The sequence below is a fragment of the Halyomorpha halys genome, unplaced genomic scaffold, assembly GCF_000696795.3.
Source record: "Halyomorpha halys isolate HHAL.00 unplaced genomic scaffold, Hhal_1.1 Scaffold627.1, whole genome shotgun sequence".
Lineage (NCBI taxonomy): Eukaryota > Metazoa > Arthropoda > Insecta > Hemiptera > Pentatomidae > Halyomorpha > Halyomorpha halys.
The window spans coordinates 446,820-462,656 of NW_027111080.1; the positions used below are offsets into that span (position 1 = coordinate 446,820).

At 30.8% G+C, this 15,837-nt stretch overlaps 1 protein-coding gene across 3 annotated transcripts in view; it reads left to right on the forward strand.

Moving 5' to 3' along the window:
• Nucleotides 1-15,837, forward strand: part of Sesn (Sestrin) — a 265,432-nt gene that overhangs the window by 161,354 nt on the left and 88,241 nt on the right. Inside the window, exon 1 of one of the 3 annotated variants that reach the window (XM_014427234.3) lies at nt 12,952-13,322. The exons of 1 other annotated variant lie outside the window; for it this stretch is intronic. Coding sequence is in view for 1 of the 2 variants with exons in the window: in XM_014427232.3 (XP_014282718.1) it covers nt 13,299-13,322 (24 nt within the window). In the remaining variant the exon portion in view is untranslated. Of the gene's footprint in view, nt 1-12,951; nt 13,323-15,837 lie in introns of those variants that run through there. One more of the 3 variants, XM_014427232.3, reaches the window with a different exon arrangement.

The following is a 15,837-nucleotide window of genomic DNA, read 5'->3' on the forward strand; positions in this document are numbered from 1 at the left end:
GCCAGTACGGTCTATTCGGTCATGACGAAGGAGGGTATAGTTGGGGATGGAGATAGAGGAAGCTGGGATATTGGGTTTAAGCCACGTTTCTGAGACTGCAATGGTGTGGTAGAAATTTAGGAGAAAGTAATCGAGAAATTCGTCATAATGTGCCGGAAGGGATTGGGAGTTAACATGACAGGAAAATAATATGTTCCGCCCAGTAAAAATTAAAAAAATGAATCCCTGACCCTCTGCGTTTTTAGATTTTAATGAAATATTACCTGTGTGATTAATATGTGCGAGAATATGTTAGGTTTGTCAGTTTATGCATTGTTACTGCATTTAAAAATTTTACGTTTATATATTGTAGATTTTAATTTTTTAGAGGAAAAAGAAAAAAAAACATAATTGGTTTAGGAAGAAAATTACATTTAAAGGCATAAAGAAAAATAACATAAACGAATGATTAATACATTTTTTAAAAAACAAACGAACTATATAAAAGAAAAATGATAAAAAAAAACAAAAAATCATATATTTTAAATTAATTTGAATATATTATTAATTTAAAAATCTGGTGCACTGTGCGCATCGAACAATTTTCACTAACCATCCAATTTATGTCCACAAGTTTTGTAGACAGGTTCGCTCGTGTTAAATTGATCACTATTTTTTTTATTAAGAAAGAAAACTAAAATCTAAATAAAAAGGAAAAATTATGAACAAAAAATTTTTGTTTTTCAGTTGCAATAGAAAGTCGTATTTTGAAACAACGAAAACCATAATACAAAGAAAATGCAATGAGGAAAGGTTGGGCGTTCTCTTCTTTTCTCATTCGATTCCAATGTATCAATTTTTTCTCTGTTTCTCGTTTAGCTATTCATAAATTTTTTTAATATATTATATTTAGCAATTGTTTATTATTACTAAAAATGGGAACTGTTTTTTTTTTTCGAATAAGAATAAAATTAAAGGTAGTTTAGAGGTATTTTTTTTTGTAAATTCGCCATATAAGCCCTGTTAGACCATTTTAATGAGAGAGAAACTTATCTGGTATTAAAAAGCACTTACTTCTACATTGATTCACCGATTTTTCACGAACGTAATACTATATATTATTTAAATTTGTTTATTTCAAAATATACAAAAAATTGTACCATTCAACAATTAAAAAACGCATAGACAGTGGAAAAACATCCGTCTGTCAAAGTCTGTGTGCAATTTTAACTAAAAACATATAAATTTTTAACTATGTTTAAAAAAACATTATGTTATGTATTACCAATTCTTTTAAAAAGTCAATGATTTAAAATAACAGTATAGTATTTATGTTTAACGCACCAAGACAATAGGAACAAACTGTGGTATGGCAATAATCCCTCAATCCTAACTAACTGAGCTCTTTCCAGTGTAGCCCGTCGTACATGGTTCCTAAAAGCTCTCTAATTAGAGCCTTTTAACAAAGTGAATAATAGTTCTGCAGAGCAGGTCTGCTGCCCAAAATAACTAAAAGTCGTTAAGTGAAAGTAAAAAGTAATTGTTTTACTATTTTTAAGTACGTTGTTAATATTATATTTAGTAAACCAATTTCAGCTGGCATCACAACTCATTCGATTAACTGGTTCTCTCGCTAGTCGTTAACTGTCTATATAGATCCATATTCCAAATTACTACAGATATAGATGGCTACAGATATCTACAGATCAGGTAGTAGATGAAGATATAAGATCGGCCATCTGTGCTCTAATATAACTATAACGAACCACTTATTACCGCCAAGGCCTCGGTTCAATTCGTCGGCTTTTTATGTCCCCGTCACGTTCGGCAGAATTAGAGTCAATTGACAACGTCACGTGACCCATTCCTAGTGCAATTACAAGTTACATCTCAGCTTTTATTTATTTTTCTCTTCGACTATTTACTGACTACTTAATTTCAAAAACGAATACAATTATCATAAGATTCTCTCATTCTGAGGAGAGAAGTGAGTTAGTACTTTCGTAGGACACGTATTTTTAGTAATATATTCGTAAAATAAAACATTTATCAATAGAAGAACAGATCAGAAATAAAATTAAAAATTAATTACATCGGAAGATTCCAAACAAAACCTTAAGACTCTCAAATAGCAGTAAATAAATTAACCTATCAATGCTTAGCCTATTCAGGTACCACAAAAAAAAATATTATACACGTTGATACTCAAGCATATTGAGTATTAAGGCTGTACATATTTAATCATGTTCATTTGTTACTTATCAAAGATCTCCAAAAGTTCTTAACTGATTTACAAGCAGGTTTTTTTAGCCAAAATGATAGGTATCGTCCTGGGAAAGTTATTAGCTATTGAAATCCTGGATTTATTTATTGGAAAAAAATTTAACTTTTTTTCATAAATCAAAATGTATACATTTTTTCATACAATGTATAATATACAATATGATAGATAATTACCTAAGCAAAGACAAGTAAAAGCAATATATATATATATATATATATATAATATTCGTTGTTTGTTGAAGATCTCCCAAAAGGCTTTAACTGGTTTAAAAAGTTATACAAGGGGGGGGGGAGTAAATAAATCATCGAAATTGGTCAATTATTAACAATGATATGATGGCTTAAAGTTTTAATCACATTTTTAAACATTTTGTTGTAAAATTTGTTGCCAAGACAATTGTAATATGTACATAAATGTTTAATTATAACTAAATTTATATCAAACTTTCAATCTACATATATTATATAGTATATACAATCTAGCAATAGCAATGCATTGCCTGGTCAACTAGAAAATTATAAAAATAAAAAAGATAAATATAAAATAAAATGCATAATAATGATAAAATAATATATGTGCACATCTCAAATAAACCTGAATTGATAAATGAGTAAAATAATAGCGAAATATGTAAACACCTAAAGGCAAAGAATAATTAAATAAACAAAATAAATTAAAATTAAGTAAGAAAAATAAAGTAAAAATCAGTAAGCAAAATAAACAGGAAATAATAAGATCATATAAATACAGAACAGAGAAGGCATATTTTACATAATTCATCACATTAAATAAACAATTTTAATATGTTTGGTCGTTTTATCTGTATGACGTTTAAGAGTACCCACAGATCAAGGACGTCGACTTGTCCAGTCACTTCTAATCCGTCTAGCTGGCTGAATTTTAGTATCCGCTTGACCACAGCATTGTTGCAACAACTTTACAAGTAGGGGGAAGGTGAATCGAACATTTTCAAAAATGTTTGACCAGATATCCGTATTTATTTCTGGGAAGTATTCCATCAAATTTGCACTTTTCTTAAATGTTTTTTGAAAAACTCATCATCTAAAAGTTTTAGCGATTTGAAATAGGTTTTCAAATTTCACTACCTTCCAGTTTTCCAGATTATTGGTGAAAATGATGATGCCGGAGTGGGGCTAAAAGTAATTACTATTACATGAAACTGCATAGGTACAATTACAATTGGTAACTATTGGTTACTTAAAAATTCAAAAACGTTCACAAAAGTGTTGAAGGAGCCGGACGACCGTTTACCGCTACAAATGAAGAAAACATTGAGCGTTCTCGTGAAATGGTGCTCTTAGACAGACGAGTTACGATTGACGAAGTGGCACTTTGTCTGCAAATTAGTCATGATTATGCCTACGAAATCATCCACAACAGATTTGGGTTTCATAATGTTTGTGTAAGATGGGCCCAAAATATTGAAATCTGAACAATGAAGTCTGAAAAGTTCCAAAAAATCAATTTTGAAGTACTGGTTCATCCTCCATTTAGTCCCAATCTTGCCTCTTCTGACTATCACTTCCCTGGTCCACTCAAAGAGGCATTAAGAGACCGTCAATTTACCTCGGGCAAAGCAATGAAAGAAGCAGTGCATTCCTGACTCGCAGCTCAACCGAAAACCTTCATTTATGAGGGCACCATGAAGCTTGTACAACGATGGACCAAGTGCATTGAAAAGCAAGTGGGCTATGCCGAAAAATGATGTACTTGTAAGTTTCCTATTTGATTACAATAAAATTTGATAACTATATTGCGAATAATAATTGACTTACCCTCGTACAATTACAAGCTGAGCCTAAGTAATTGCAATCACTAATTTCATTCTTGTGTAATTTTTATTTTTTCCCTAAAATTCCAAGTGATTACAATACGATTATAAGTGACTCAATTCACATATGAGTTAAATTGAAGTAGTTTTAACTAAGAATCATAATTACAACAATTACGGGAATAATTGCAATTATTTCTACACGACTAAATTGTAATGGTATCCTACAATTACTGCAGTGAAATTGTTCTTAATGAAATTGTGCTTTTTATGTTTTGGACCATTTAATGGTCTTAGAGAGCAACTGAAACATATAATTGAAGATGTAATTAAATTATCTATGTAATGATTCCTGCCCAACTCTGCACCATGACTTCGTCAGTGATGATTGTGTGGTCCTGAGCATGCTCAAACAGAGGATGAGGGACCGTCAAATCTCTCTTGTTGCATTTTTGTGTATGTTATAGCGATTACATTAAAAATTGTAATAATAATATAATTAAATCATTATTATTTTATAAATAATATAGGAATAATTTTTCAACATGGGCTGAAAATTAGTAGTCTCAGGTTGGAACTGACCAACCTTGAAGTACCTGAGCACACACACCATAGCTTAGAGCATTTTCGACGAGCAGGTCAACATTTTAGGCTTGGTCTATACCTGTCATAAACATTAATATGTACCCAAAGTTTTTTTAAGTTGAAATATACTCTACCACGGTTAAGATATCTTATACTGTTGAGACAGAAGAACTAAGCCATCGAAAATAAAAATTATAACCCAGATATAAAGCTGTCAACTCTTAGCTGGTTTCTTATCCCACTATCAATAATCTTTCTGGGTATCTGCAAGCAAGCAGAAAGGTTCAGTTACCTGAAAGCTGGCTACAAGAAAACTTCTCCCTAGTTTCACGAACAGAATAGTTCTGTCAGTACTGAAAATTTCAATTCCTAAGCAATGATAGATACCTTCTATACCTACCTTCAGTTATGTTAAGTTGAGTAAATTATAGTTTTGGGTAACTATCAAATGATCGTGGTATATATCTAGTATAAATTGAAAAATAAATATAAGATATAATTCATCAACAGAAACAGAACGTCTTTATTCTAACGGATGCAATTTTATCAATGTACTCTGGATGTGTAAAGTGAAGCTTGGTCCACATTGTTTGTCGTTTGGCAACTATAATCAGAATGTTTGTACATTTCAGTTTTGCACATGAAACACTGCGATTTGACAGGAAACATTTTTCACAACAGATATAGCATAAAAAACATTATTTCGTTTCCAATTCCAGCTTAACCACCCAAATCCACTTATTTCTAACCATGCTTTTCCTTCATTTCCTATCAATGCATTAGTACAATCCTTCTACATGTCTTAAAAGAAAATGACCTCAAGATCTTCTACTCTATAAATGTTATTTGAGTTCTATCAATGGATAGATTCTACATAAGACTGTATCATGTCATTGTGTAAATCACATAACAAATTACATTAAAAACTGTTAAATATATTTTTAATGCAGTTAATAATAATGATTGTCTTTATTTATATACATTTATCATAGCAGTATTTACATTTACATCTACTTTTCCTTTATATACGTGTATAGAGATATCCGTTTAAGGAGTATTACAGTCTTTAACGAGGACTATCCGTACTTAGGTTCGCTGATAGTTCGCTAATCTTCATCTTCCAGTGTTTTCTGTTCTTGTCTTTTCGTAACCACAGAGGTCCTTCTATCTGCTTCATCTCGTCCACCCATCTTCTTCTCTGTCTGCCTCGGTTCCTTTTCATATCCATGGGGGTATCCACTCTGTTAGTTTCTTGGCCCAGTTTTCATCGTTCTTCCTCATTAGATACCCAGCCCATTGCCATTTCATCTTCATGACGTGCCTGATCACATCTGTGGGCCCGGTATCTTTCCTTATTGATAGGCTAATGAGCTTTTGGCTTCTTCTTATGCGCATGTTCCTCTTCATTGCTCTTTCGCATGTTGGATGCGAAGGTCTGTTTTCAGTTTGGTGGCACATGAGTTTGTAATTATTTTTGTCTTCATGAGGTTCAACGATAATCCGTGTTAGGCACGTTGTATATAAGCAGATTTAGCATGGTCACTATTTCTTCTTCCTTTCTTGAGATCAACAGCACATCATCTGCGTATTTAAGTTTGCTTAGTTTTATATCGTTGATATTGATTCCATATTGATCCCAATCCATCTCCTTTAATACAGTTAGATATCAATATATATGTTATAAAAAAAAAACTTTTAATTCCTAGAAATGTTATCCAGTTTTTCAAAAAATATAAATAAAACTTTTTGTCCACAACACCCTTTATGGGCTAGATAATATTTAGTGGCACTACTTTAGAACTAAAAAAATTTACGGGATAATCCTTATAGAGTTTGAATATGTAGGAAAAGAGAGAGAAAAAAAAGTAAAAAGTAGATGCTAGAATGCACTTTATATTTGTTATTTTTATTTCACTTTTTCGTAATATTTTTGGAAAGTGATATTCGCTTGCTTCTCCCAGTTTGGAGAATACTAAAATCTGTTTGCCATTCCTGATTGCGTGTTATAGCCGGGCTATAAAAATAAAGTTTTGAAAAAATAAATGAAGGGAAACAGATTAAATAATAATGATAAGAAATTATAAAAACTTTATCGAATAAAACTAATTATAAATAGAGGACTATTTATAAAAAGTCTCATAAGATAAGTTTCATAGTAATGGCATTCTCATATGAAATAAACAAGGAACACCTTTTACTTCCGAAGATGTTAGGACATCTGACTGAAGTCAAATGATTCGTCCTTGCAGGTTCCATGATGGGGCTATGTGTGTCAGTGCAGTAATAAAAGCTAATTGTTTGTAGTTCATCTGACCTTTACAGGCCAAGATAACAAAACAGGAGGTTGGAGATGGCAAAGTTACCTTACATGGTGTAAATATTACGAGTCGGCTTCGAACTAATAATTTAAAATGAAACGTTATTATTATTGCTAAAGAATTCATAATTGTATGATTCAAGTAAACAAGATAAGTAAAATGCTAGTTATATCACTTTAATTTAATTACAGCATGTTTAGAAATCGAAGAAATATGAGAAAATAATTGATACCAGAATGCAAAAAAATAGTTTGTATTGAATATTTTTGATCAACATTCTCGAAATCATGATAAAAAGTGGTTTATTAAAACTATATAAACCCAAATATCTATTAGCCTAATTCGAACTGTCGGTAAATCGGTACTTTATAAATGCACAATACAATACTATATATATATTTATAAAAACTGAGGTAGTCCAAAAATATGAAAAAAAAAATGTTCTTCAATTTTCGATTTGTTTGACAAATATTATTCTTTAAAATATGACTGTATGAAGATGTTATGCGGCAAACTCGTAGACTAACGAAAAATTGAGTTTAATTGTTTTTTATTCCTACATTCTTGGATTTCCTTCTTTTCTTAAATATACACCCAATACACCCATCTTAATAAATCCACATATTGGTCAAGAGCCTGGAGTTACTTTCGAACAACTAGTTAATTTAATTACATACACATATAATTTCTTTTTTAATGTGTTAGATGTTAAATCAGAAATAAACTAGTAAAATTAATTAACAAGATTTGGAATAATGTGTTTATACCCTTAAAAAAAAATCTTATCAATTTTTAAAATATACAACTTATTTATTAAATCCGAAGGTTGGGGAAATTCTATAATTCATTAAAGCTCAAACATTACAAATATTTACATATCTGTTGGCTCTTCTAAAACAATGCTAACTAAACACAGACGTGTGAATGCTGCACAAGCGCACTTTGGTTTGTGCCCAAGAACCTACGCTCAATGGGTTGGCCACAAATTAAAGCCAATTAAAGCCCAGCTGTTGTGTGACGTTACATGGTGATCTGGTATATTTTCATATCTTTTTGCTTGAAATGTACACCTCTTTGTATTACCTTTCTTACGGTTAGTAAAAGTTAATTGTTCTAACTTGTTTCAAGACCACGTGGTCTTTTTTTTTTATTCTCCAACCACAAATCCGTTTCTTCCAAGTTATTTGTGAGTGTTCCGTCTCATTTTTTTTTCACTTTGGAAGAAGATGACCAGGACATAGAACAAAATGAACTAAACCGTGGACGGAACTCCCCTAAATATGGTATCAATGAAAAAGAGGATCTTAGCCCGGGGGAAGTATCAGACACCTGGCAAGAGGATTTCCAAGCGGAAGAAGATTCTAATCCTGATTAAGAACAAGAAACACCTTCGCGTCCCAAAAGGAATATTCGTAAACTTCTTACTAGACTGAAGGACATTTGTGTATGAATACATTTCTTTTTTTTTCCGGCTACATGTTGGCCGAGCCATGACGAACTCAGACATACGCGAGCATGTGGATGGGTGGCTTGGCTTGGTTGGCCTAGGCTCGTTGCCGATCCGTCGATAGTCGGTTTTTTGGCCACAGATCAAAGGGGTTCGTGAGAGCGCTCGTGTAGCATCTACACCATTGTTCTTTGTCTAGTTGCAACTGAGAGCTGTTAGGAGGTTAAAGGTGTTTGTTGGTACTTTTTATAATAAGTTTTATATTTAATCTTATTTATTTATATTTAATTTTCTTTTTTTGTAATAAAAATAATACAATCCATGTGCAATGGCTGAAACCACTAGTACATCCGCCATGCTTGCCTCTCTGAATAACACTGACATGTGGATGGTCCACTCTTTGTTTGCCGAGCATTTGTACGAGCCTCCGATCCGTGGCGAGCGGCCAACATGTGGATCCACCTTAAGACTCCCATTGGAGTACTATACTGCCTAACCATGGTTGGGGGTCAAAGTTTTTCATTTTTTGGGATCTCTACGCAATGAAAAAAGTCAACGACCCTGGCCAGATTCGAACCGGCACCACCATTAGACATCAAATTGGTAAGACTGTCTTAACCACTAAGATACAGGTGGCCCTACATTTTTCTTATTATATTTTTAAAAGAAGCAGAATTTTCTTTTAGGGGGGAGATATTGTAACGTCACATGGTGATCTAATGTATTTTCAAATCTCTTTGCTTGACATGTATACCTCTTTGTATTACCTTTCTTACGGTTAATAAGAGTTAATTGGTCTAACTTACTTATTTCAAGACCACGTGGTCTTTTTTTTTTTATTCTCTAACCTCAAACCCGTATCTTGTAAGTTATTTATGATTGTCCCGTCCCATATTAGTAAGAATCACAACTCCAGCCAATCCAAATAACTCATCCAGATACTTGCGCATGCGCGAATTTGCCATAGGTGTGGTGTAGAGGCACTTTTAATTTATTATCTACATACATAAGATATTTTTCCCTTTAGGAACAATTTTCTCTATTTTTTCTAGCGCTGTATTATTATCTATAATAAAAATAATAATAATAACAGGAAAGTAAATACTTTCTAACAAATTTCTCCTACTCTCACTTTTTTTTAGACAGCACTCATAGGTCTAATGTACATATATTTAGTTTATAGCAGCATGACAAGTAGCTTTGACAAGGGTCACCCCAAGGTCACCTACGACTAGAACCATAAAAGACGGTAAAAACTGGGATTGTTAACCGCCCCAGCGGCAGCAAAAAACACTCGGTTGGAATGGATGATACCCCTTTCTCATAGCAACGTCTAAAATTGTATGAAAAATACTTATTAATAGCCGTGACAGGTGTGTAAAATAAAATTAAGAATATAGATGCACAGATCATTGGTGGTTATCAAGGTAACATTCAACCAGCTAAAGTAATTAAGGTTGGAAATATACTTTTGCTTTTTATTACATTATTGAATTTAATCTTATTACGTTACTCAGATTAATAATTAATTCCTAAGCGATTTTACTATTTTTCCCTAATCAAGCTTATGCTTCAATTATTATATTAAAGTCTTTTCCGAATTTAAAACTTATATAATCATGATAATTTATTTAAATTCGAAAAATTATATATTTTTTCTCGCTTTAAACCAAAATATGTGTACTTAAAATTACTTGTTAATTTTTTTTATTTTATAAATGATTGCACAGAATGGCATTTCGTGACCTACACCTGGTAAATAGATGTAATTGTAGAAATTGCACAGCGGCGACTTAAATGGACATCTTAAATTATAACTAAATATCAGCTTGGTTGTGTAGACCAAGACATAAATGGGATGATTACGTTAGATTTGACCTTATAGATTTAAGTAATAATTTAGGGGACATCTTAAGGAACCCTTAAGTTCAAAAGATTTTTAGGAATTTCCATGGAACCTCAAGCAACATTTCTTACTTTAAATCTCGGATACACCTCTCTAAATTCATTTCGATAGTTTAGTAGCAATAAATGATTTTTCGTTGAACATTTTCACTCCCATTTTACATTTTAGAAATCAATGAAAAAAAAATCGGTTCCGTACCTGTCAGTTCGTTCGTCGTCAAAAAACATCTGTTTGTCTTATCTTAAAAGATGATCTGATTTGGATATAATTTGCATGAATTATATTGGTGGCTTTTATCTTAAATTTGATTTTAAAATTTTACATTTTTCTTCAAAATATTTAAGAATTCCTAGCTTGAGCTAATAATGACTGCAACATTTAATAAATTCTTAAATACAATTTTGATTTTGACTTATTTTTTAGGTTTTTCTGAGCACTGTAGTGAGTACGTCATTATGATATAAGATTTTTTTTAACTTGAACAATACCATGAATGGGTCTTGTGAATTTCGAAAAATATTCAAGATATCAAAATAAAATTTTAAACGGTCTATGATGAAGGAAAATGGGTTTAAAAAAAAAATGCATAAAAAAATTTGATGAGACCATTTCCTGGATGCGGAATGGATTGGCCCGGATATCATTTTATTTTTTAAGAAAAATTATTTTTACTAATATTCATATTATAATATGAAAAATTGAAAATCTGTAACGCCACAACCCATGAAAATTCAAGGGTTCAGTACTTTATAAGTACGGTTTCTTGAACAACGGTTGTGCAAGGGGCTGATTTGGTCATTGATCACGCTCAACCGCCAGATTTTTCCGCATTTAAAATTAAAAAAATAATTCATTATGATAAATAATAATACAAAATAATTAAACAAAACTGTTCTTAATGTTATTTTTTGAGGGTTTTGAATCGTTGAATTATTTTTACAAAATTATTCATTAGTTTGGTGTTGAGTCGTGATATAGTCGATCTTTCAACCCGATTCGGTTGTGGAAAATTCTTAGAATAGGTATGAAGTATTGATATATTAATATTAATAAAGAAATAACATTTTATAAAATATTTGCATAAATGTTAAGTTTTTCTGAATAGATTGTTTTTTTAACTAAAAAATAGCGACAGGAAAAATTCCTGAAACTGATTGTAGTGAAATTACAAAATCAAATTATATATCTTTTTGCAATTTTTTTTAAAGCAGGAATCAATTATATTTGATTTTCTCTCCCCTTTGGTTTTCGTGCAAGTTGTCAGTTCCTGTTTCTGCAGTAATAGCTAACTGCCAGACGTCTTGACCGTCATCTCTCATCTTATAATCTCATAACTCTAACCTTACCAGGAAAGTGGGATAACCCAACTCTCTTTCAAAGCGCAATATTTTTAAAAAAATCTGCTATATTATGCCTCCGCATTCTCAGGGAATGATAAAATTTTTACTATCTTGTGTTTCAAATATTTTTTGGGTAAAAATCCATCGACAGTTATGATTTACACTTACTTTTTGATACAGACCAATTTTAAACTATTTATACTGGACCTGTAAGTTGATAAGTAGATACAGGAATAAAAAAGTATTTATTATGAAATTATGAACAATTGAAAATACACTTTCAGATAGGCAAGTTTAAGACAGATGGATTACTGTGAAGTTTAGGTGCAGGGTTACTGAGAAACTGCCTGGTTCTCCCATGGAGGCCATCTTAGTAACCTTTCAAATTTTGAATGATTAGATTTGAAAATTTAATCCGTAATCCATCTGTTTTAACATTGCCAACTAAATGTCAATACATTGAAAATATATAGCAAAAAAAAAATCAAACAAAATCTATAAATTGACCGTGGATGGGTCGCTGCTGTAGAATTGGTGAAAATAAAACAACAGATTAAAGATCATGTTGATGTTCACTTGTTTTCGTAATAACTGTTCTTCTGTAACTTTGTTCCAATAATTGTAAATGTATCTTAACATATATTATGTGAAGCTCCAACTGACTTTCGAGGAAAAATTTAAAAATACATATATTTTTTTTCGTAACATACTGTTTGGGTACGTTCTTTAAAATATATTGGGGGTATATAGGGCGGAGCCATTTTCGTAGAATTTATTTAGTTCGGCGAATACGTGATACGTGACTTTGATCCCGTCTTCTAAAATTAATAATTATAGTCGATTTTTTTTTGTTTAAATGCTTGGCAACAGAATAAATTGTAGAATGAGTTCAAAATAGGTTACTGGCCGGACGCCTGAAACCCAAACCGGTGAAAATATTAGTTGCCTAAGTGTGACTAAACGGTATAGTAATACTCCAAAGCCCCTGGAGCCAAGGTTTTGAAGGTGAGCTAACACTTTGGGTCATCGACCCTATGATTTTGAAGATTTTTTTGTATTTCTTTTAAATTTTAATTTGATTAAGTGTAGTTGTTTTGTGTGAGATGTTGTTTAAGATAATTATAGGTTTGAATTAAATGAGAAAATAGACTAAAAGATCAGAAGAAAGAGTGTAGAGGTGACTGTGAACTGTGTTGCCAAGGGCCTCAAGCGATCAGCTGATGCAACAAGCTCCCGGCCAATAGGAATCGAGAACGGCCCCCCCACTCCTGCCTACCGGCTTCCATCGACCGGCGAACACATGATCCCCGGCTCTTCTATACTTCAGTACTAGTCTGGCCTTTGAGGAGAACACATCGTTTAAAAAATTTCTTCAATTCTATTATATTTAACCGGTTCGTATTCTAGAGGGTCCAGAAATTTTATATTTAAAAAATTCTAAGGTTTAAAATTCCAATTTATCCATTTCGAGTAATGCTGTTTGCCCAGTGTCGAGGAACACTGAGCTAGCAGTTTTTCAAAATTCGCTTTCAACTCGTCCTGGAAGTGGTGGTGTTTTAGCTCGTTAAAGTGTCACAAAACGGCTCCACAATTCCGATCGCCAACAGAATCGAGCAAGGCGGCCACGAAGGTGCCGTCCCCGAGGAAATGGGACACAACTTAACAAACGATGTAAGTAAATATCATATATATGTCATAATATAATTATGCAGAAGTATATAAATGAATAATATAGTGATGACATTTCAATAGAAGCACTAGAGCTGACAATTCACACAAAAACTACCCTTCACTTTCATGAATATGACACAAAATAAACGATGCAACTAAATATGTATAAAAGTATTTAACAATATAATCAAGTGATGACAGTTTAAGAGAAACACTATTAGACATAATACATATACAACTGTCAAAAACTCCACTTTCTGTACTCTTTTCCAAAATCACTTTATATATGAACTCAGAATTTACATTAAAATAAGATTTAAAGAAATTATTTCTCTTTAAATAACTATCAATTTATGCAAAACTGAACTACTACTAAAACCTATCATTCTATCAATGTAATAAACTAATAACAGTTCAATATAAACAATATGTTTAACATAATACACAAAAAACTATCATTAACATACTGCGCTTTCTCAATATACATTGCAATACAAATTAACTAAAAATCAACTATATTAAACATAATGGACATACTAATGCCACTAAAATTACTTTCTATTCTCTTTTTAAAAATCAATGAGTTAAAATAACTAGAAGGAACTGTTAAAATATATACCAAAAAGTTCTAATGTTATGTTAATTTATTCCACTTTCATTTTTCTTTGTGTGTTTATACTTCAAATGTCATTAAACACTCAGATATCAAATTAAATTCCTATATAATAATTTTTTTTTAGAAAAAAATAGATTTTAAGTGAAACTGAGCTTTGGTTAAAATTCTATGAGTTTCTTGTCAATTTCATTCTCATTAAAAATACAGCTGTAAATTGATTCATGATATTCTTAAATTAAAAAAAAAAATCATGTCTTTGTACATCCAATTTCTCTTTTGGCTCACTGATGTTTTAAATATTTAAAATTTACTTATTAACTATTTTTTATTCATTGTACTTCAACTATCATAGATTTAGAAATTAATATTACATCCTTGTACATTGGTTGTTTTTTTTTTAATCTGTGCTTATGCATTATTAAAAGTCTGAGTAAAAATGATATCAATTCAGAGACTAACTGGTATTAAAAGATTTTGAACTCATTTCAAGGTTTTTGCACTAAAATTCAATTATTCTCTTATAACTTTTAAATCCACATGTGAATACAAGTTAAAACTGAGTCATTTAACTATTACAGGAGTCAAATATTTTGTTGAAGTCTTTAATAATTTAAGTGTTATGTGAACATGAAAGGTTTCAGAATAGTGAATTTCAATTAAATAGGATTTTTAACTGTTTTACAGATGAATTGTTACCTGGTATTAAGTGAATAAATGATGTCTATTTATTTTTTTATTGATCTTGGTGTTGTCAAAATACAATTTTCCCCTAAGTAATTGTTTAATTTATTCCATTAAATTTTAATATATTTATTTTCAGTCATCATTTCACTTAGTGATACTAATAGACAAAATTAATACAGCTGAGAAATCAGTTATAAATCTTTAAATATTCAATGTTACCTGCTTAAAAATTAAAACTTACAAACATTATGTCAAATATCTCAGTAAATCTTGCTGTTCCTTACACAAACTGTTTTGACACCGCCCAATTAAGTTTGAATTTATTACCTCCCTCTATGTTTACCTCGGTGAAAGGTTGAACGTTTCTTATGCCCCTTACAACGCGAAGATAAATAAACTCCTGAAAAAAAAAATAGTAATTTTTTATTTAAATTGTGGAAAAGTTTATTAAAAGAAAGTTTAAACCTGTAGGATTATTTATAATCGTGTAATACTCTTAATCCATAGCTGTTATTTAATTTTCCTGATAAACAGCGCTATACATAGACATGAATAAATTATTAACGACAAATTATAAGGAGCAAAAGTTTATTTGTTCACCACTTGGAATATTATTATAAAAAAAAATATTATGGAAGTATCTCTTGTAGATAAGCCAATTTATTTAAGAAAAGAAACTTTCAGTTCTAAAATGAACAAAATGATTTTTAGATGTTGAATTTTAATTTGTCCAAAAAAAAAAAATTTATTTATGTGAAGTAATTAACTTTTTAAAAATAGATTTCTCGTTTATAACTTTGAAATAATGTTTATTAAAAATATATTTTATAATCTTTCAGAAATTTTATAAATTAGAACATATTCTAAACCTTTAAAATAAAGATGTTAGAGTTTTTTACTTTTTAAATTTTAAATAAATCCTACATTAAAATTTCCATTGAAAGTAATTATATTTTTAAAAGATCGAAAACAATTTTATTACATCTTATAACAGTTAGATTGTAGACACTGTCTAGTGAATAATTGTTAATTTGTTCTTCAACAGCTGATAATTCTTTTTGCCGATTTGTTTTTATTTATTTTTATTGTAACCATCATTACGAATATAGCATTTTTATGTAGTCAGTTCGAATATTTCCCTCCTCTAAGACACAACCCCTGATGAAGACCTGAAACTCAGGTCGAAACGTCGGCATAAAATAAATAAATATGGTT